The sequence below is a fragment of the Lissotriton helveticus genome, chromosome 2_1, assembly GCF_964261635.1.
Source record: "Lissotriton helveticus chromosome 2_1, aLisHel1.1, whole genome shotgun sequence".
NCBI classification, from domain to species: domain Eukaryota; kingdom Metazoa; phylum Chordata; class Amphibia; order Caudata; family Salamandridae; genus Lissotriton; species Lissotriton helveticus.
The window spans coordinates 2,054,405,786-2,054,429,814 of NC_136059.1; the positions used below are offsets into that span (position 1 = coordinate 2,054,405,786).

The 24,029-nt window shown below is 43.1% G+C and overlaps 1 protein-coding gene across 1 annotated transcript in view; it reads left to right on the plus strand.

The window, feature by feature from the left end:
• Nucleotides 1–5,303: 5,303 nt before the first annotated feature.
• TMA16 (translation machinery associated 16 homolog) overlaps nucleotides 5,304–24,029 on the plus strand; it is a 218,827-nt gene continuing 200,101 nt past the window's right edge. Inside the window, exon 1 of the mRNA XM_078677011.1 lies at nucleotides 5,304–5,440. Coding sequence (XP_078533137.1) covers nucleotides 5,438–5,440 — 3 coding nt within the window. The 5' untranslated portion in view covers nucleotides 5,304–5,437. The remainder of the gene's footprint in view (nucleotides 5,441–24,029) is intronic.

Consider the following 24,029-nt stretch of genomic DNA (forward strand, 5'->3'; position numbering starts at 1 on the left):
ACTACTGAGCCTGAACTTTTGTTTCGTGATGAGACATTACCTGGGAACAGTCGTTATAATTTGAGATCGAGAACTATGGACAAATAAAGTTCTTTTTTTTAATATTTTTGAAAGTTCAGCTCTCCCATCTGAGAAACTATTTTGACCGATTTTTGTTTTTTCGAGCCGCCATCCGGGTTCAGCTGTAGGGTCGCGGTGTCAAGTCTTTGGAATGCAAGCCGAAGACACAAGGTCGATGGTTCTGGTTGGTCCTTGGGCGTTTCCCTGGACTGACAGGCACATTCCTTAGCACAGAACACCCTACCTCCGCGAGCAGCAAGGTTAGAGGATGGAGTTTTTCGAGATGGAGAGACCTGTTGAAGAAGAAAGTTTCAAAAGCAGAATGTGTAAAATAATGAGCAGAATTTTTTTTTAATATTGTGCCTTTTTATGATGCTTAGCCTAATGATGACGTTTGCACCCACTACACAACCCATGCCTCATCTACTGTTTCTTCGCATTCTTTTCATCCTCTGCCCGAACATGAGTCCATTAGGAGATTAGAGTTCATTAATAACTCTTTTGTTCAGCTTTTGCACCAGCACCAATTAGTAGTGAACACGACTAACTGTTGGGTATGTGGTCTTATGCCCCAAACTGCTGATAAAGGTATTCCCTACCTGGTTTTGCCGTTTAGCTATAATGGTTCCGTGTGGGCATACAGAACGATATTCATTTACGCCCGTGAAGCCTACTCCCTACGTTCAGTGAAGGACAATCCGAAGAATAGTGCTCTAGTTAAGGGAATAGTGGATATGATTAGAGGAATGGATTCCTATGAGACTAGCCCGAAAGATGAGACACTAGCATGCATTGGATGGAACGTGACTGGATATGGAGCGAGTCTGAGTGAGAAACAGCAAGCTAAAAGATCTTCTCCGATTTGGATTGTACCCCATCAGGGTCATCTATGTCTGCAAGGTAATGGCAAGAATCCGAGAGCTCAGTCAGGGAAGAGTATCTGCACTGAGACGTATGTCTTTGCGTCCCAGACTTCCCCATTGTTCCTAGCAGCTAAGGGTACCTACTTCGTCTGACACGATAGAGCGTACACATGGTTGCCCCCTGATTTCTCGGGCACATGTTTTGTCTCGTTCCTGTTGCCTCCTACCTATACAGCTGTGGCAGATTACCACAAGACGAGAGTTCCTAGAGGTGTCTTCAGTGAGGAAGATACTGCAGGACAGGAATTAGGTGATTTCATGAAGTGTTTTCTGCCGTTTTGGGGACCGATGGTTAACAGCAGGAACATACGGAAATTGACGAGGGTGGTTGAGTCCACCATAGTTGAAACTGCCGGTGCCCTTAGTAACTTGACTGCTGAGCTCCAGTCGGATTGCCTTATGACTCTGCAGAACAGAGTTGCGTTAGATGTCATACTTGCAGATAGAGGGGTATGTAAATTGATCCAATCGAGTTGCTGTGTTTTCATTCCAGACAATGCTCCGACAGTGTACCAAGCCATTTCCAAGTTACATAAGATCTCTGAGTCTATACATGTGGACGAAGGAGATTGGTCGTTAATGGGATGGTTTGGGGGATTGTTATCCAGATGGGGATGGAAGATTCTGATGGTCATTGGGATGATCTTAGCCATCCTTTTCCTGTTCTGTCTGTGTGTACACTGTGCTCCTGCTATATGTGGCCTCTGTGCTACTTCGTGTGCAAGGAGACCTGTATCAAAACACGTGCTAAGTAATAGGATGATGCTACAGCAACATCTTGATGATCTGATGAGTATAGATCTGGATTCAGATTAGCGTGAGTTTGGGTGATTGCCTATGTAAGGGCAAAAGGAGGGTCTGAGGTTCCGAGATTCTGAACCCGTTCAATAAAGGTTTGTCTTATCATGACGAATCTGGTGTCAGCAGACCGAGAATGGCGAGTATATTATGCACGAGTGTTTTCGCCATGTTCGAGCGATGGATTCATTATGAAATAAGGGATTCCGTTCTGAACCCTTGGGTTCCATTTTGTGTACGGCAGCCATTTTGTGGTTGCCCTCACATAGGCCGATGACTACGGCCGAACGAGTTCTTGAGACACGTACAACTTTAGCTGACTCTTGTGTGACCTGGGCAAGCTGACTTCGTTGCCCGAAGCCAAACTTGTTAGGCCAGTTCTTTTCCCAGTAGCTGATCAAGATTAGCGATCAAAGCACAGGACATTGTTAACCTTTTATTACACACAACTATGTCTAATCTTACTTGCACCTGTCTCTGCTCCTTTCTTTATGGCCTGTTTACGATGGGGAGGTGACCGATTTTATGATGGGTTTCGATCGACTTGTCTGATGGAGAATGTTGGGTTCAACTAATAATTGATGGTGGGCTGGACAATGAAATGTGGGTTTGTCACTAAATGCTTTTTGTCGTATACACATGGGATTGGTTGGTTGTAAATAAGGAATGTTTGCCTTGAGGCACAATATTTTGTATAAAAAGGGTTGACTGGCTTTGTAAAGTTGAGCAGTCTCCTACGAATATACGTCATTGTACTTCGTGGACTTCTGTTACTGGTTGCAGCCAATAAATTTGATCTTTGACGCCACCTAGAAGAGTCCCGTATCTCTGTATGCCGAGACAGGGGAATCCGAAGACTTCGGGCGTTATCCCTGGAGCCGCTGGGTTCTAAAAACCCGGTTCTTCACCGCGGTCCGTGCAGCTAACAGCGGTGGGATGTGGGGCCGCTTGGTGGGATTTCAAAGGATGATGCAGAGGGAAAACTAAATAAATAATTAATTTTCCCTTGGCATCGTCCCTCGAAATCCCCACCACATGACTCCACTGCTCTTACCTGCATGGACTGCGGCTGCACTGTAGCCTCAGAGGAAGACGTCCTGTCTTGTAGTTCCTAAAAATACATAGGATCTGCGCATTTGTTGGACAATATAAAATAAGGGGTTGGTGTCAAGACTGATTCTGGACACCCCCACAGGATATGTCAGCCTATAGACCAGCTAGCTTACAGTGCAACTATAAGCCCCCAACCCTACCAAGGAGCGTATTGTTTCTGGAAACCATTGACCTTTCAGGGATCGTGTAAACAGTACAGTACTTTTCGCTCAGTCAATCATGCTCACTTAGTCTCAGAGAGATACACAGAATAAACGTTGGGGACATTTTCAATACACGTTTATTGAACCAGCGCCTTTCTAGTATAAAACATGTTTGCTGCAACAATCAATAGACAGAAGCAAATGTAAGAGATTACAAGCACCAACAGAGTTAACAGTATGTACATTTCTACAATGGTGCTAAGCAACAAATAAATGCACGCATATATAAAAACGGTAATCTTAGCATACTCCTACTATGCATACCCCACCTAAGTGTACCTCTGTACCTACCATGTATGTGGGAGTGAAGCTAGGATCGCCTAGGAAAGAGCCAGCCCCATTACCTGATGGGAGATAATAAAGGACCCTGTCTTGGTCACGAGTCGGACACACCGCAAGCGATGTTAGACCACTGCGTGTTGAAGTCTCAGGGTGCAGGGACCTCCGTGTTAGCGTAGAAGTGTCTCTTCTACTTACCTAGTGATGGTGCGGTTCCTTTATACCAAAAAGGTAACCTCTGTGGTTTTAACACAATCGATATGTTGTGCGTACGATTAGGTAGATGAGCCTAAATCAATAAATCTAATCATGCAGAGTAGCCCTGTCACTCGAGGATGAACATATTGATGACTTTTGTACAGAGTATGTTAACCCTGTTATGTACGTCATGTGCAGGGGATTAAGATATGAGGCTAAGACTCCTCATACAGAATAAATTAGGCTAGTTTCAAGGAAATCGATCAACATTTATTTAGCACATAACTGGGTAAAAGGTCATTGCTAGAACTGTTATACAGCGCAAGGTAGGACAAATGTAGGTAAAAGGTCACTTTGCCACTTAGGCAACATAACAGTCCAAACATCGTCGAGGTCATCCCAGTTCTTGCAGGGTTGTTCTTCAAGGACCCAGAACGCCCCAAAAGAAACCTCTGCAGCAGGCTCCACCAGTGCTACTGATGCACCCCAATTTGAATTGTTAACATGAATTCCAACACCAAGAGAGCAGGCAGGATCGCCCAACATCGCATGGGTGTACTGTAACCCAACTGACATGCTATTGAAGGATCCAGATGCCATCTATTCTGTGTTTGTGCCCAGTCATCTGGTTAAATCACCTTCCCACTTATCCAGTACAGTCCTGCAGACTGCCTGAAGAGACTGAGAGAAAATCAGTGGTGTTTTGTTTTGTTGTTTTGTTCATTCCTACAGGTTGGACTCATTTGTATCTGTTCAATAAAGTTTTGGAGCGATGTAGCGTCCAACTGGAAACATCGCTGCAGCCAGGCAGTCACTCCCTGAGGGCTGGTCTCCCACACACCCATCCAACAGAGGCATCATGAGGAACATGGGGTCTGCCAATAGGAGTGAGGGTTGGTCTTCCACACACCCCACACCAATCCAACAGAGGCGTCATGATGAACATGGCGTCTGCCAATAAATGGGGGTACACGAGCCCTGGGTCACTGGTATGCAGTTGCACCATACGTGTGCGTTTGTCGTTAATTCACTGGCATGAGGGCCTAGGACCCACAACCCTACACATGCCACTCCCCTCTAACATAGCCAATTAGATCCTCATAGGCGAGACCTTTTGGTTTTACCAATGCTTGTTAATTTCTACCTCATTTTAGCTCAGGCAGGACTCTTATCACGTTTTTTATCCCGTAGTTTTACATATTGCAAACTTGACCCCAAGGTATTGGAGCGCTTTACATGAGCACCACTTACTTTACACAAGGACATATTCATTTTTTGGAGGTTCCTTAAGATCAAGTGATTTACCCAGAATCACAGGATGTTGAACACGCCGAGACTCGAACCTGGTTTCCTACCTGCAAAGTCGGCAGCTCTGGCCCTTACGCAACATCCTCTCTTTAATGTCTTAAATGAGATTACATCCTATAAAAGGACATTGATATTTGAGAGATTTGGCTATGCTTCCCTTTCTTCTTAGCAAGGGTGCGAAACATTGAAAAAGGGTGCACAAAATACAGCCAAGAACTCCGCTTATATATTTTCACGTTCACTTCTGAACGACAAAAAAAGTCCGGCTTTTCTCCCTGCTAAAAAGTGAATAAACGTTTCTAGTAGATGGCGTGGAACGTAAAGGAAGCATGCGCCTATATTAAAAAGTTCACGGTCTAGTGTTTGAAATAACCATTGCGCATGTGCTGTTGTGAAGTCCCGTTGCGTTCCAAATGGAAATTTAGGCTGACGTCATCACGCACAGTAGATCGCATTCGCATTTTACCCTGGTCCGTTCTACAAGCGAAATTTAATAACCGAGTAGTGGTGGGATTTGGAAAACAACGTTAACTGGAGACATAACTCATCGTAATCATGGTATGTACGCGATCGCTGTGACGTTGCGTTTTAAAGCGCCGCGTTGTTTTAAAACCTGCTGAGGTCATGCTAATTTCCACGTGGTGTACGTGCAATGTACACAGAGCGTCGCCACACCTACTCTTGTGTCGCTGCAGTCATGCTTTTCTGAAGCTGTGCAAGTTGCTACCGTCTAATCCTTCGGAAAAGCTCTAATTTGTAATTTTTGCACCTACTTACAACTCTGTAGTGGTATCTCGCGCATTCCTCAAGATTGGGATGTCGTCTGCCACAACTTCCGTACAACTTTGAGAAAGGATGTCGCACTACGGCCAGAGTTGCCGACTTTGGAAGTCGGGAGACCTAGGTTCTAGACCCAGTGTCGTCTCAACCTTCCGTGCTTTCGTAAAATCACTTTATCTCAACGTGCCCAAAAGAATAAAAAACAAGCATTGGCAATGCAATAGGTCTCGCATTAACGCGAGTTTGAGCTATCGACTTTGCAAATAACAATGCCTTTTATTTTTGTTTTTAAAATATAAATAAATGGCATTTTGTCATTTACAATGCCAATAGCTTAAACCCGCATAAATGCGAGACCTATTGCATTGCAAATGCTTGTTTTTCATGTCACTGATTCTTTATTTCCTACTTCTGCATGTGACATATGCATGTCAGCTTGTTTGTAAAGTTGTGTTTGCACTGCTCCTTCTTGGAATGTGCCAACACCAGGGCCGCTAGAATTATGCGGCAGGGGAGGGCCAAATTATGCGGCAGGGTGAGTAAATTTTTTTCCAAGAAAGGGCAAATTATGTGGCGTAATAATGCAGCACATTTTGTGATAGTTATTTTGTCATATTTACACTTACACTGTCTGGGCATTGGTTGCACCTCTTTGATCCCAGTTTAGAACCCAAATATAGCAATAAGCAACAGAAAGGTGGCAAGTAAAGCTTTGCAAAGGGCCTTCAACAATCCCTCCGCATGTGTTGCAGCGTTTTTTTTGTAACTTTTGATCCACAAACAATTTTTTCTCTGCAATCTTCAGATTAGGTAGCAAATGATCAATTATGTGGTAAACTCGTCAAGCCCATAGCTATGCGGGATCGTCCACGGCCTCAAAATTGCATAATTTCATTGGTCCTGGGCATAGATGGGCCACGGTGATGGTTTATTAATGCCTATGCAGGCTTTATTCACACAGGTTCATGTAAAGTGAAAGCAACCACTCTTTCCCTCCCAACAAGCCATCTGCATTTTCAGTGCAAATTAACATTGTCCATTACAGGAAATGAGGTTTATTCTAAGTGGACACTCAGTGCCTGTACTAACAGCATGGCCCTCTGTGCTGCAGACAAACGCTGCTGTCGACATGCTGCTGTTTTATTTGTCCCAAATAACATGCGCTAATGTATATTTATATACAAGGCGTTTGTTGATTTCATGAGCAAATTGCTGAAGCGATAACGCGCAAATTCACGTAGATATTGCTAAGAGTGTTGGAGAAATCTAATGGATTTATTAAATAACGGGCAACAGCCTCTGGCAAAGCAATTACCGTAATAAAAACAAGTTGTTGCTCTGTAGATTGAAACTAGTTCGGTTTGGGATTCTTCACCCTCTTACTGATCATCTGGCCTGACCCGTCTGTAGGCTGTCAATGCTTGGAGAGAGCAGATCAACTGGGGGAGGGGAGGGTAGGGGGGAGAGCTCAGGTTGCCACATGTATGCAGGAACAAGAGAGGATTCTAGAATTCACTAGTGCAAAAATAAGAGAGGCTTTTGTGTGTGTTTGTTTTTTCATTTTGGGAACACACCATACTAACCAGCAACAGAAAAGAGTCACACAAACTAAACAATATCTGGGAACTGCTATCGATCGTGCGGGGGGGAAGGGAGGCTAGAGACATTAGCGGCTTCTCCTAAACTCACACTGACAATGTAGGTGGAACATGTTTACATTTTTCTGTAAAAGAAAAGTGGGCAAATCACTGTTTGGAGAAATGTTGCTAACTAGCGGGACACTACGCACATAGAGACAATTTCTATTTCAGTCAGCAATATATACTTTCTCTGCCCATTTTTCAAAACATATGTATTCACTGTCGTTAAGCATCAAATTAATTAAGCCAATATACTTTTTTTTCCAAATACATTCTGTTTCTAGATGTAACCTTTTCGCATTAGCATGGGACTCGGTGTCATAAGCATCAAATGTAGTGTTTACAGTACAACTTTAAGGACAAAGGAAAGTAGTGCTAATGTGCTGTGCTAATGTGCTGTCTATTTATGTTTTTGTAGTAGTTTTATGTAGCGCAAATTCGACCCGAATGTATTGAAACGGTTTATATTAGCTACAATTACTGTAAACAAAGTCACGATAATTTTTTTTAGGCACGAGAATATTAAGTGATGTGCCCTGGATCACAGGATGTGGCGCTGACGCCGATGCCATGTCCCCCAAGTCCACAGTCGGCAGCTCTGCCTGTAACGGCACATCCTCTCCCAGATTCAGATGCATGCATTTTGGGAATGTGCCTTATGACCTTTGCTGCTTTATAGAAGGCTGTATTTAGTGCTCATTCACCCCCAAAGTTGGAACCGTTTTGCTCGTCCACTGAAAGTCTCGAGAAATATTAGATGTATCATCAAGCAGCACCCCTCCCCGTCTCCCTGACATCTTCTTTACTGTCGGAATCATGAGGGTCTTCAGACGGAGTGGCTCTGCCTGAGCAACGCATTATAGTGGAAGACGCTGCGGCTCGGGTGGGGACACTGAACACTCTATTTTAACAGAGGAATGTGCAAATAGCTCACTGCTCCAACTCATCGATGGTGGCAAATGGCAATACTCTTTTGTTTGTAATTAAGCTGTCAAGCTGTTTAAAACAAGTGTTCTAGCGCGGGGAACTCCTACTGATGCCCACGCAGCACTAAGTAACTGCACTAAGGTCGCAAATATTTGACCCACTATAAATCTGTCGAGAACAACACAGTATTCTGGGCGCGTTAATCTGTCACTGGCAACGCAATCAACAACTAGGCTACAAGAACAGAGAAAGAATCTGCACCGCGCGCCAAAACCCCGAATGCAAATAACAGAAAAAACCAGCACCACCTCTCCTCTACCTCCTCCACTGCCGAGGGACGCGCATGAATGACTGCAAAAATGCAACAACAAAAAAATAGCCGGAAACGCGATAATGAATCCCGCCCCTCCCGGACTGGTGACCTGACTCATGGTTGCCATGGCTATATTTTAGAAAATACGCTTGCGACACCGTAAGTAACTTCACCCAGTCCTCGAGAGGCGGGATCACAGCCGGACAAATCATCCGAATATGGATTTTGTCCAGTTGCAGGCCTCCATTTGGCGAGGCTGGCCAATGGAAGAAGGGGCGTGGTTTCATGCCCCTTCTTGCTAACAAGAACTCTCGCCTGCGACAGCGCATGCGCTGCAATGCAGGCTTCAACCTAAAAAACAGCGTCCGTATACTTGTGTGTGTAAGTAAGTTGATATAATCGATGATATATAGTCATGGAAGCAATATAGCTGATTTAGAGATTTAATGTAGATACAGAGTATAAGCTGGTGTTCCCAGTCAAGGCTTAGGAGCAACTGGCAAACAGAGAATGCACAGACCACAGGGAGCATCATGACATCAGCAAAGGTAGAAGTTTAAAGTGAAATGCAAGCAGAAATAAAATAAGAGAATACAACATATCTTGGGTCCTTCTAATCAAAAGTGAACAAATAAAACAAAGAAGTTGAAAAGAAACAAAAAAAACCAACTAGAATATATACACATGCTTCCCATACACAAACTTATCGGCATACAAACATATGCACATGCTTTCCATATACAAACTTAACGGCACACAAAATCTTGTAGATAACTAGGTTGCCTTCTTATCCTTTGTGGAAGAACGCTGGTATCACCACAAATGGTGGTATCATTCCCATCTTTTTGATCATGAAAAGAATGAGGGTAGAGATCACCACCATTGTCACCATTCGCTTTCTTGTAGAGGGCAACCCTCCTGAAATTCCAGTGTTCACCATTGTAAAGTGTGACAAATTTGTCATGGACTGGCTTTACTTTAAATGGGCCTCTAAACTTGGTTAAACCAGAACAAACACGACCAGGTTTAACCTTTACCCAATCATTCACTGCCAATCTTTCCGCACACAACTTATCACAAACTTTAGATCCATTACCACACAAATCTGTCTTAGATGTATTACTACCCAAATCTGCTAGTTCAAAGCACTCTTTCATCCAAGCTGGAACAAGTTTGGTACCAGCCAAACGACCCCTCATCAAGTCGAACGGAACTTTACTGGTGACACCATTCACCGTAGTCCTATATGCCCAAACTAAATCGTTAACCATATTTCTCACAGACCCACCAGAAGTAAGAGCCATCTGAATAGCCCCTTTCACCATTCTATTAGCCCTCTCGACGATACCATTACCTTGTGGGTTGTATAACGAGGTTCTGGTGTGAACAATACCACAAGCATCCAAAAATGTCACCATGTCCTCTGAAACAAGCTGTGTCCCATTGTCAGTCACTAGTCTAACAGGGTAACCCTCTTCTCTGAAAATTTCAGACAGCAAGTTGATCGTTGATTTAGTCGTTATCTCTTTCGTAAATTTCACTATCAGCCACTTTGAAGTTACATCAACCATAACAAAACCAAATCTCATGTCCTGACTTAAAGAGTAAAAAGGACCAATAAAATCACAACACACAGTGTGCCAGGGTAAATTAGGGTTATCTATTTTCCCAAAATCATTCTGACATCCAACTCTCAATCTCTTTTCACTCTCGAAACACTCCGTGCATTTCTCAACCCACTCAGAGACCTGTTGGTCCATTCCTGGCCACCAGAAGAACTCCCTGATTCTCCTTTTCGTTAAGGATTGCTCTAGGTGTCCCTCGTGTGCCAACTTAAACAGGACAAACCTTAATTCCTGAGGTGGAATGAACTTATCGTCCTTCATAATCACATTCCCCTCACCATCTAAGATTGACAAATCCTCTAGGATTCTCAAATAGGGACGTGCAGCCAAAGGCAGGGTACTCTCTCTCCTAGGACCCTTCACAATTAAATCCTTCACACACCTTAACACTTCATCATTAGCCATACAGGAGTTCCATCTATTCTTGTTAATAGCACCAGAGCAGATATCCACTAATTCATCAATAGCCGCCACAGATCCTTCCGATTGCATAGCTTCAACGCCCAATTTGTCAACAACTTCCCAAGGCAATGGAAGTCTAGATAAGCCATCCGCTTGACTATTCTGCCACCCAGGAATGTATTCCACCCTATACAAAAACTCTTGAAGTCTAGCAGCTAACCTCGCCAACCTTGCTGACCCTTTTCCTGCACCACCCGGAGACAACAATTTGATCAATGGTTTATGATCTGTCAACATCCGCCTGAAACTGAACTCCGACAAGACGGAAGTCCTCATCCTGGGACCATTGCCCTCCGCCTGGGACGACTCCTGGTGGCCCCCAGCCCTGGGCACCGCTCCCAAGCCAACAGACCACGCACGCAACCTAGGCTTCATCCTGGACTCCTCCCTCTTGATGACCAGACAAGTCAACGCCGTCTCCTCATCATGCTTCCACACCCTACGCATGCTCCGCAAGATCTTCCGATGGACCCCGACCGAAACCAGGAAGACGGTCACCCAGGCCCTCGTCACCAGCCGACTAGACTACGGAAACACCCTCTACGCCGGAACCACAGCCAAGCTACAGAAAAAACTCCAACACATCCAGAACGCCTCTGCCCGACTCATCCTGGACATCCCCCGACGCAGCCACATCTCCGGCCACCTGAGGAACCTGCACTGGCTCCCTGTCAACAAGAGGATCACATTCAGGCTCCTCACCCACGCACACAAGTCTCTCCACGACCTGGGCCCCAAGTACCTCAATGACCGCCTGACCTTCTACACGCCCACCCGCAAGCTACGGTCCGCTAGCCTCGCCTTCGCCGCCGTACCACGCATCCGAAGAGCCACCACCGGAGGCAGATCCTTCTCCTACCTGGCGGCCAAGACCTGAAACTCCCTCCCCATCCACCTCCGGCTGACCCAGGACCATCTCGCCTTCAGGAGACAACTCAAGACCTGGCTGTTTGAGCAGTAGCGGACCCCTTCCCCCAAGCGCCTTGAGACCCTTCCGGGTGAGTAGTGTGCTATACAAATGTCATGATTGATTGATTGATTGATTGAACATCCTAAACTCAAATCCCCATAAGTACATTCTAAAGTACTCACAGCCCCAAGCGGCCGCCAACGCTTCACGCTCAATGATAGAATAATTCCTTTCAGAACTGGTAAGTGTATGCGACGCAAAAGCGACTGTCTTCAACCCAGAGCTATGTTCTTGCGCTAACACAGCACCTATACCAACTGCGCTGGCATCAACCCTCAACACTGACTTGCGTTTGGTATCAAATGGGGTTAGGATTTTGGTTTCACATATTGCCTTCTTAATGTTAACAAAACACTCCTCCTGCTCAGCACCCCATACAAACTTGCACCCCTTCCTCAATAACAGTTTAATCATTTCAGTCCTTGCTGCAAAATTCTCCACAAACTTTGCATAGTATTCGATAAGACCAAGAAAAGATCTTAATTGATCCTTGTCACAGGGTGTCGGTGCTTTCCTTATTGATTCCAAAAGATCCCTCTTAGGTCTCACACCACTTGCAGAAAGCGTGTAACCTAAATATTCTACCTCCTCTACCGCAAATTTACACTTCTCTTTTCTTAAAGTTAGCCCTGACTGCTCCATTCTGCTCAAAACTTCCTTCGGAATGTGATTGTGCCTCTCCATTTTCTCTCCAAACAACAAAACATCGTCCTGAAAATACACGTTACTTATCCCCTTCAAGACTGAGCCCATCATTCTCTGAAAAACTCCTGCCGCCGACGCAAGACCAAAGGGCATACGAGTAAACTGGTAAACTCCTTCAGTAGTGATAAAAGCGGTCAAGGCCTTAGAATCTTTGTGCAGCTTTATTTGATGTACGCACTCCTCAAATCAAGTTTCGAAAAAAACTTTCCACCCTTTAATGACAAAATTAATTCATTGATATTTGGTAGTGGAAAGTTGTTCACAACAATATTCTGATTGAGTGTGCGAAGATCCACACAGAATCTAAATTTGCCATCAGATTTGGTCGTGATCACCACTGGCGAAACCCACGGAGAAATTTCTATCTGCTCAATCACGCCATTACCAAGCATATCATCCAACAACTTTCTCACCCCCTGTCTAGCGATGAATGGTACTTTCCTCACTTTGTGCTGCATCAGAACAATTTTATGGACATACCCTTTCAATTCCCCAATGCGTTCAGCAAATAAGTCCGGCATACCTTCAACTATCACTTCAGCAGTCATCGTATCCACAACCATCACCTGTTGGCTCGCTCTAGGATCAATGACAATATGAAGGTCATACTGGTGACCCCAACCTAATATTGCAGGTCCAGAACTTGCAACGTAGACTTTCCCATGAATAGATCGTCCCTGAAACCCTATCACAGCTTCCATGTACCCCAACAAATCGATACACTCTCCTTGGTATCCACAGGGATTGATATCCTTGGGGAGTAAGACGGTACCCTCCCAATTCTCCCTAAATAAGGATTCTGGAACTATTGTCCAAAACGAACCTGGATCCACCATCAATTCAACTACTTTATTATTTATGTTGAAGGTTGCTTTAGGTCTATTCTTCCTTCCAAGTTCCATTCGCAACGCATTCACTTCACCTAAACATAAAATTTTATTAGCACCTTCCACATTGTCTTGCATATTGGCTTCCCGCTTTACATCAACAATCGCGACTTTGTCATTATTTGACGTTTTGCACATCCTTGAGAAGTGACCTCGTTTCCCACACTTCCTACATTCTTTATCAATGGCAAAACAACGTTTGTAATCTGCACCATGATAGGTGCTGCCACACCTGCTACACATTCTAACTTGATATCTTCCCCTCTCTCCACTGTTGTATCCTCCTGAACTCTTCTTTTCCGTTTTTTCATTAGCTTCTGATACTTTCTTGTTCATTACTGCGACTTCACTTTGAGCAACAGATGACACACTTAACCCACTACCACTCTCTTTCACAGTCTCCTTCCTCTCCATGTCTTTCATACAAGCAGTAGACTCTTCGACAACCTTTGCAATATCTATAGCAGCTTGCAGAGTGGGATTTTTCGCCGCCCAAAGTTTTTCCTGTATTTTCTTGTTTTTGCATTGGACGATCATCTGATCTCTGATCATTTCGTCCCTCATCTCACCAAAATTACATTTTAAGGAAAGTTCACGTAGTCTAGTCACAAATTGGTCAACAGACTCTTCAGCCTTCTGCGGTTGCGGATAAAATTTATGCCTAGCCATGACCATATTCACTTCCTTCGAATATTGCTTCTTCATTCTCGCTTTAGCTTCAGTGTAAACATTGTTAATTGGCCTACCATCCTGGTTTAATCCCAAAGGTAAGTATTTGAAGGAATGTTGGCCCTCTTTTCCAAGAACACTTAATAACAAAGCTTTTTTTCTTGTTGCGCTGAAGTCTTTACCGTCCAGTGCCTCTATATAATTTTCAAAAATGTCTATCCACTCATCCCACTCTATGGGAGGTTCTCCACTTGACTGTAAAAACATGGGAGGTGCAATGACACTTGGGCTCTCCATATTCTTCTAAATTAAAATTGTGATATTCCTCTTCTCTAACAAGAAATATCTTAAGTACTTCCTCCTCCTATTCTCCTCTGTCTCTCAGATTACAAATGCGGTGAAAACGAACACCACATATGAAATATTACACACTGTTCCCTTTTTGAATCAATTTCTCCAAATGCTAAGGGTAGCGTTATTTCGCTAACTGAACGTTAGTTCGAACTCTCATAAAACGCAGGTTCAAGCACTCGTTCAAGAACGGAAACGCTCTTCGTTCCGTTGCTAGGATACAAATCAGAAGAGTCAAAATGGCCGCCACGTTATTTCACGCACTACGCATGCATGTCGTACTGTTTACGTGGACGTGCTGCTTACGTGGATGTGCTCCATCAGTCAGGATTCCGATGTCAGAAAGAATGAAGGGAACGAGGCATCGAAGTATGGCAGTCGCGTGTGAGTAATATTTTGAATGACGCTAAGTTTGAGAACGGCAGTTCAAACATGCACGATCATATTAAATCTTGGTGATTTTAAAAAGTCAATTTCCTTATTTTAAGAATTACGTGCTCACCGTTGTGGTAATCGGATGTTCGTGCTCCTCGCCGTTTCGTTCTTGCTAAATTATTCCGTTTTTCAAAATCAGGAATGTAGCGTCGCGTTGACTGCTTAGCTGTTCAATGGTCTGTGTTCTTCTTTTCTCTTTTCTTTTGGGGTGAGAACTCATCAAGCTATTTCTCCTTCAGTTGTCGATTCTTGGAAGTTCAATCACCATTCATTTCACAGCATGGGTTCTTTTCCACCAGTTGAGTTTTACTGAATAAACTCACTCTGTACTCTACTTGCTCCAGAAGCCAATCGGCGCCATCTGATATAAATCGATGATATATAGTCATGGAAGCAATATAGTTGATTTAGAGATTTAATGTAGATACAGAGTATAAGCTGGTGTTCCCAGTCAAGGCTTAGGAGCAACTGGCAAACAGAGAATGCACAGACCACAGGGAGCATCATGACATCAGCAAAGATAGAATGTTCTCTATTAAAGTGAAATGCAAGCAGAAATAAAATAAGAGAATACAACATAAGTCTTTATTGTTTGATTATTAAAAATCCTACAATTGCAAATGCAGAAAACAAGTTTAAATTAAGTTAAGTTTTAAACAGTTAAAATTACCCTTGCATCTTAAAATTCATTTGTTACATAATAAGATGCATTTTAAAAGTATTATTGTCCTAATTTCCTTTCCACTTTTAGTAGGAACCTTACAAAAGTAGCATTCAAACTTATGTCATCTGAGTGAAGGCACCTTATCAGGGCCTGTCTGCATGTCCTTATTCCACGTACATTGAGTGGGAATTTAAGTAATGCTCTTCTCTCATTTAGGAGTTCAGGACAAATGCATAATAGGTGAAGGATATTCTCCTCACCCTTATTACACAGTCTACATAATGTTAGTTTTTCTATGTTTTTCCACGGGGGAAGATGACATAATCCCGGCATAGTTCCAAATCTCGCTTTAAGAAACACCTTTTTATTTTTTTCATTCCAAGGTGTTTCCAAATAATGTTGTATTTCCTTTTTTTTGTAAGCATTTATAATTGTCCAAGCATGTTTCCTCTTTATAAGGATAGCTTTGTCGCTTACAATGGATAGTTGGCTTGCAGTTCTATTAATTATTTTTTTAAATGAAGAATTGGTTATATTATTTTCCCAGATAGAGGTAACTGCAAACTCATCTATCGGTTCCTTGAGGTAGGTCCAAGCTGTTGAGTTTACATTATTATTTATTTCATTCCAAAGTAGCTGTGATATTTCATTATCGTGGTCATTTTTTATTCGTTTCCAGATTTTAATAAAATGACCTTGCCTCGCGTAGTGTTGATTGGTTAATCCAAACTCCAACCTAATTTGTGCAGATGATGCATTCGCTGGGAGTTGAAATAGTGCCCTATATGTTCTTGTAAGGGCCTCATTTATTATTTCGGTGTCCTTTCCCATTGAAGCATCACTACCGTACGTGATAGTAGGTAGGAGTCTTGCCCCTATAATATTCAGCAGTGGACCATATGTAAGGTTACTAAGTGACTTCTGTGCAATTCTAAATGTTGCAGTCAGTGCGTTAGTCTTCCGTTGTATATCCTTTTTTGGTAACTGGTAATTACCCTTGTCATCGAAAAGTACACCCAAGTATTTATATACATCTACTTGTTCCAGTATGGTTTTGTTCAAGTACCATTTGCTTTTATATCTTATTTTGTTATTCTTGGTGACTACCATAATCTTGGTTTTTGTTTCATTGATCACTATCCCATTTTCCTTGGCGTACATTTGTGTCCGACTGATTAAACGTTGTAATCCAACTTTAGTGTGACTCAGAAGGATGACATCGTCTGCGTACAGCAGGTTGGTGATGTGCTTTCCACTTAATTTTGGTGGGTGAGCGTTCAATTCATCCAATATCCCAGTTAAATCAGACAGGAACAGATTAAAGAGGAGAGGGGCTAAAACACATCCTTGTTTTAGTCCTTCAGTTGCGGGGATTTCCTTTGATAAGGTCTGTCCATCCCCCATCCTCACCCTAACCCACGAATTACTGTATAGGAGACGAATCAACCTAAGAAGAACCACTGGTATTTTCTGTTCCTTTAGTTTTTTCCATAATAGGTTTCTTTGAACACAATCAAATGCAGATTTGAAATCTATAAAACATAGATAGAGTGGTTGTTTAGCTTTGATTGACTTATCCATAAGCAGAGACAAAACCAACATATTTGTCGTTGTCCCCAAACCTTGTATGAAGCCCGTTTGATTCAAGGGCAGTATCTTATTTTCGAGTACCCATTCACTAAGATTCATTAGCAAAATCCTGGCAAACAACTTGGCAACTGTGTCCTGTAATGTAATTAGCCTGTAATTTTCTGCGAGTGCCCAATTTCCTTTTTTGAAAATTGGCGTGATTAAAGATCCTCGCCATGACTCAGGTATAATTTCTTTTTGAATGACTTCTCCATATAGTTTTTCTAAGTACATCGCCAAAGTTCTGGATTTTCTTTGTAGAGTGCAAATGGTATGCCGTTTGGTCCAGGAGCTCCATCTTTCTGTTTTTTAATTAATTTTATTATTTCCTCCTTTGTTATTTGTATAGGTATTTCCGTGTCACTATCATTTCTTCCTATTTCTGTGACTGTATTATTGTTGCTGGTAAGATACGTTTCTTGTTTCCTTGTCCCTGTATTGTTCTGGTTTAGATGATTTCTCAGAAATGTAACCCATTCCTGTTCAGTTAGTGGAGATGTAACCACCTGTTTGTTTGGTCTAACAAGTCCATTGATGATTATCCAGAATTCTCTTAGGTTCTTTTGTTTACTAGCATGGAATATTTTAGCCCAAATTGCCTGTTTTGCTTGGTTTTTCTCACTCCATATTAATTTCTTCAGATATTGGTTTAGTGATTTCAATTCTCCCAAAGTTTCTTCTTTTACACCTTGTTTCTTTGTTCGCCTAATGATCTTATTCTGGGCTCTTTTTAACTTAGTTATTGTATATGGGAGGTTTATATAGGATTCCTTTTCCTTATTTTCCTCTTTACGATGCTTTTTATTCCATTGTCTTTGTAATTGCGATTGGGGTTTGACCACCTTCTTAGTAAAGTTCACCCATTGCTCTATCACTGTTTCCGCTGTTGTATCTTTAAAACAAATCTCCAAGAGACTCTCCACATGTTGATTCATTGTTTCTCTGTTGCCTACATTCCCAAAAAGTTTTTTTTATAGTTTGTTGTTCCAATGCACCCCTGGACGGTTTGGTATGCTTGATTTGTAGTGCTTTTAATGTTCAATGTTATTATATGCTGATAGTGATCACTGTCTGTTGCTTTCTGTAACTCATACGAGATAATGTTCTGAAACATACTTAGCGACGTCATGGTATAGTCGATCCTAGACTTTGCGCTATACCCAAAGTAACTATATGCTGGTGCCACATCTGTTTTAAATCGGCCGTTAAGAATGCGAAAACCCATCGCTTCCATATCTTTAACAAGTTGTGTACCCATTTTGTTCGTAGTGGAAATGTTCTCTTTTCCTAGGTCCTGCTGGGGAATTGACCATTGATGGTCTTGTGATTGAGTTATATCGTCTCTTATATGAGATGACATTAAGTTTAAATTAAAATCCCCAGTAATCAGGTAGTCTGCTATAGGATCGTCCAGCATTTGGTTAATTAGAAGATTGTTCATGGTTGCACAGGTTGCTTCTCTACTCGTATGTGTTGGCTGGATATATACGTTAATTAAGTACAGGGATTTAGATTCTTGGTTTGATGTTTTGTAGTTCAATTTAACTATTAAGATGTTTTTACTACCAGAATCAATTTGATCATGGTTTGCCCATATGGAGTTAGAAATAAAAATTGCCTGGCCCCCACTCGGGCGACCAAATTTATGCGTTTTGTTCGCGTTTATATAGTACGCTGCATATCCGTGTAGCATAAATGGATCGGTTTCCCATGTTTCTTGTAATAGGATAATCAGACATGGACACACTATTGAGGCTATTTGTGCATTATGGATCTTTCTTCCCAATCCATTAATGTTCCACGAACACATTCTTATTTGTCCCCTCTCATTGTTATTCACGGGTTCTTGCTCGGTTCTGTCGGCTCATTGTTTGCTGTTACTATGTAATGCCATGTTTATCCAATTTTCATTTATTTCTAAGTTCCTTTCTATATTCCTTTGCAGAGTTGTGGCTCCTAATTTCATAGGGGATCTACCAAGTGCATTTTTTAGGACTGAAGCTATGTGTTTATCTGATTTATCGTGATTTGGTTTTATTTCTTCCATAGTAAACGGAGTCGGGTAGACCTCTGGGATTTGTTTAGTTACTGATATACCCAAGGCTTTAAATGTCGTATACTCACTCGGAATCTGTTCGGCTATTGTTGATGATATTAATGTTATTAGTGTGGGGGCCTGGGGGCCTGGTGGCTTTCTTTCCCTGGCATAAACTCAATTGAGACAATATTTCCACTAACAATATTAGATAATGATGCCATTGATTTGAATAATCTGTGTACATTTCCACGGTTTAATATATCGTGCCTACCTCTAGACTCGAATTCCGGTGTAAGTATAAGTTGTTCATTATTTTTGGGTGCTTGGTGATTTACGGCCTCAATTGCTTTAGATTGCCTAGGTTTATAGGTAATTCTTTTAACCACTTCCCTATTTTCAATATACATATACATATGTATATATATGTATGTATATGTATATATGTATGTATATATATACATATATATACATATATTCGTGCAGTTTTGTAGACCTTATCTCCTCCCTTGCTGTTTTTTCAGGATTTTTTTCTCTTATTTCCTTAGCACTGTGAGTTTGATGAGGAATGGTAGTTTGGGTTGATTTAATTGGGCTCCCATCAATCCTTTTTTAGGTTTTGCCTGCAAGTGCGCACGTAGTGCGCATGCGCTAAAAAACCTTATGAGTTGTATGTGGGATCGATGACCCGCTTCTGTCTCTCATTGGCTAGCTCCATAAATGGATGCTAGCCATTGGGAGACAGAGGCTGTCAATCACGCTTTCTCGGGAAAACGCGATTCGGGGGCGTTTCTCTGGCTTTTTTAAAGTCCCGCCCCTTTGTCCCGGGCCGCGCTGTGATTGGCTGCCGGCCCGGGACCTGACTTGTTTTAAAGGCGATGGTTGGTGCTGCAAGACTGGTTAGGTAGAGTTATGTTTCTGCTACATTGGCAGACCACGTTAAAAATGTGTCTCCTGTGTCAAAAAATAACCCTTTTAAAATGGCAGTAAAAACCAGAGATTTGATCGGTTTAAGAATTGGAGAAGTGTGCTTCTGCCATGGCAACCCATGCTTGCTGCAGGATGTCGGTGTTTGTGCTGTGATCATGTGGGCTTCTTGAAACTCGGCGACTCGACACAGAGGAGCTCTTGAAAAGTAGAGGCTTGCTAACATTGTGTGTCCTCTGTGGGAGTGAAGCCGTTGTTGGTATTGCATCTATTTAAGCGTGTGGGGTGCAGTGCTCGGTTGAGGCAGTCACTTTTCTTTCAGAGAGGACATGGTATACGGGATCGCTTGTGCCCTGTGTTTATTTATGGAAGGATGTGTGACTTCTGGCTAACAATGGCTCATGTTCGTGTTGAGAATCTCATCCACACATGGCACTTCCTACAAGCTAGCGGGGCTCGTCGTGTACATTTTTCGTTATCTCGTGATTTTTGGTTTGGAAAAGGCGTCCAGCGAGGCTTAGGAATTTGCCTGTCTTGTGCACCAAATTTCAGAAGCACAACAACCCACACACAGTTGCATATGTAACGTTGTCATGTGCACATCCGGCAGCCATCTACTTTAGTATATACAGTGCAGTAATACCACCGCTGTACATTTTATTGACACTTCAAATAAAGCACAGACGGTCACGCCTGCGGCGTTCGTGCAGTGCCATTGTAGGGTAAGAGACTTCCACAGACCAGGATCTCCTGTTTGTATCCGCCTGTAATGCATAGCTAAAAGCTAGCGGTGGATTTAGCTCAGATGCTTGCCAGCTCGGAGCTCTCTGTGATCGGAATTCCCCCATTTTTTCTCACAGGTTTCAAACTATTCATTAGCTGACCACCGATACAAAGGGTCTCCGTGCTTTAGAATAATATAATAGAGAGGATGCACAAATGTAAGGACTCTCAATGTCCACATTCCTGCACAATTATTATTTATTTCTTCGGTCCTTTGGTTTGACCCGCCAATTATCCCTTTTATCTCGTTTAACCTGTCCGTTAGCAGTGGATTGTCGAATTCCTAATTTGTCAGCTGTGCATTAAAGGAAACATAAACACAGATCCTACAGGGGCGACGAGGTTTCTGGCTTGCTCCTGTAGAATGTGAGTAATTGGGCGCATGATGCCTTGGATGTTGTTCAAGAGAATGGAAATTCCTGATAAACAATGCAAGTGTGAAATTTGAAAGCTTGCAACGTAGGTGCTTGTGGCTTATGGGAATCTGAAATATCTAGTAGCCTCCTAGTGTGCATTTTGGTGTGTGATAAACCAGTTATGTAGGTGCCTGCTCTTTTGTTTTTCCCTTTCGTACATAATTGCATACCGACTTGACGTCTTGGCTCCAGTGGCCAGACCGTGAATGCACAGCTTGACACGTCCTTTATTAACTGTCTCATCTTAGTGCTTCAAGCGTTGTAAGGTCAGTGGCCTCATTCTTGGTTAGAATGAGCACCAGTGTACCTGCAGCCTGTCTTTCGTTGAGACGCCTGGATCGTCAAAGGTATGTAAGTGTTGCTTTTATTGCGGATGGTCAGCTGCCGTTAAGACGTTTTGTGGAGGGTGAGTTGAAAATAGAGCTGACATTTTTTTGAGCATGGCTGGACCAAGCAGTGGAATTCTCTTCTTCGAGTCCAGGAAATGTCTTAGAATTTTGCTTAAGGGCTATTGAGGTTTGACTAAAGTCCATTTCTGCACAGAGTTCTAAACTTGGCTTTGTTTCACAATTAGTTTTTTTGCTGAGGTTTACATTCTTTTGATGTTTTATTATAACTTGTCTCCATTTCGTCTCTGCCGCTGTGTGTGGGTGCAAATGCAATAGGTGTCGCATTTGCGAGAGATTAGGCTATTGGCTTTGTAAATGACAATGCCATTTATTTATGTTGTCAAAGCCAACACAGAAATAAACATGTTGTCATTTACAATGCCAATAGCTCTAACTTTTCCAAAGGCGAAACCGTTGCATTGTAAATGCTTGTTTTTTTTTTTAAGGATAAAATTAATTGGTAATCTTTTTTCTTCTTTTCGCTTTACGTGTTGAGTTGCTATAATGGGTTGGTTATCTAGGGTCGAAATGGCCACACGGTCTTCTGGTGCTCTACTTACTTGCCGAGTTGCGCCAAGGGGTGGATTATCTAGGGTCCCAGTGGCCACACGCTCTTCTACTACTCTACTTTCCTCCATCATTGGATTTTCAGTTTGATTTAGTGTGGCCCCGTTTGTCGGACACATTCCGCTTGATGGTTTTTGTACAAAGATGGGGAAATATTTGGTTCTACCATCTTGAGTTGCATCAGTTGTTATTAATAGCTGCTCATTATCAGGTCTTATAGAAACACCTTGTTTGGATTTTTTGTTTTTTCTTGCTTGGCGTATTTTCTTTCTTTGACGTTTTGACAGCATAGTGAAGCCATCCGTATCCTTATCATTATACATCTGTTCCTCTTTTTTTTTCCTTACTGCTTGTTGCATCTCCAGTTTGTTCTGATGCTTGCAGAACTGGTAGCTTTAGTGTTTCACCCTGTAGTTTTGCTTTAGTTTGTTGCTTTGTTAGTGCTATTATCTCTGGGCCTTCAGGAATTTCAGTCACCTTCATATTCTCGTTTTCTTTCTTTTCCGTAGTCATAACACTTTTTGTATTGACTTTCTCATTATTCTTTTGAATGTCCCTTTCAGTGTCTTCAATTATAGAAGACAAAACTTCTGGTAATGCTGCTAATTTGTCGATAATGGGTAGGTAAATACATTCCGTGGTCGTTTTTAGGTCTCGCCTGTCAATGCGCATGCGCATTGAGCAGAGCGAGACTATAGGGGCTTAAACAGAGCTTACCTAGACTGGCGATTTGATGCAGTGCATGTGTACTTTTAACTCAATGCGCAAGCGCAATTAGTTAAAATGCGCGTGCACAGCATCAAATCGTCAGCTTGGTGCCGCCAGCAGCTCTTCCCGCTCCGCCCCCTGCTGCATCAAAGGCTTTGCGCTCTGCCTGAGCCCAGCCATACTCCTCCCCTAATTACCCCCTGCTGCATCAAAGGCTTTTTCACGGCCGGCCGGCCGGCCATGCTTTCAGTTTCACGGCCGGCCGGCCATGTCTTCTTTTCTTTTTTCATTAATTGAATGCGCTCACAGCTGCAAAGGTCTGCGCCCTCCATCACTGGTAATCTCCCCATCTCTTGCCCACAACGAATGGATAACCAAAATGTATAAAACCGCCTCATGAGTGCTGCAAAGCCCACGGCCCCCCTCCCCTCCGACAAACTTTAAGAAATCCAGGAATGCTGCTGATTTCATCTGTCGTTAAGAGCCCGCAGCGTCTCAGAACCAGCTTGCTTTTTTTTTAGTCATGCCATAAGTATGTGCTATATCCACATCCACCACCACTTCCACCGCATCCACCATCACCACCACATCCACCACACCCACCACTACCACATCCACCACCATCACATCCACCACCACATCCACCACCACATCCAACACATCCACCACCACTTCTACCACCACCGCATCCACCACCACCACATCCACCGCATCCACCACATCCACCATCACCTCCACATCCACCATGACATCCAACGCCACATCTATCACCACATCCACCACCACCACATCCACCACATGCACCACCACCGCATCCACCACCACATCCACCACCACATCCACCACCACATCCACCACATCCACATCCACCACCACATCCACCACCACCACATCCACCACCACCACATCCACCACCACTGCATCCACCACCACATCCACCACCACATCCACCACCACATCCACTACCACTTCCACCACCACATCCACCGCATCCACCTCCACATCCACCACCACATCCACCACATCCACCACCACCACATCCACCACATGCACCACCACCGCATCCACCACCACATGCACCACACCCACCACCACCACATCCACCACCACTTCCACATCCACCATCACCTCCACATCCACCTCCACATCCACCACCACATCCACCACCACATCCACCATCACATCCACCATCACATCCACCGCCACATCCACCTCCACATCCACCGCCACATCCACCTCCACATCCACCGCCACATCCACCACAC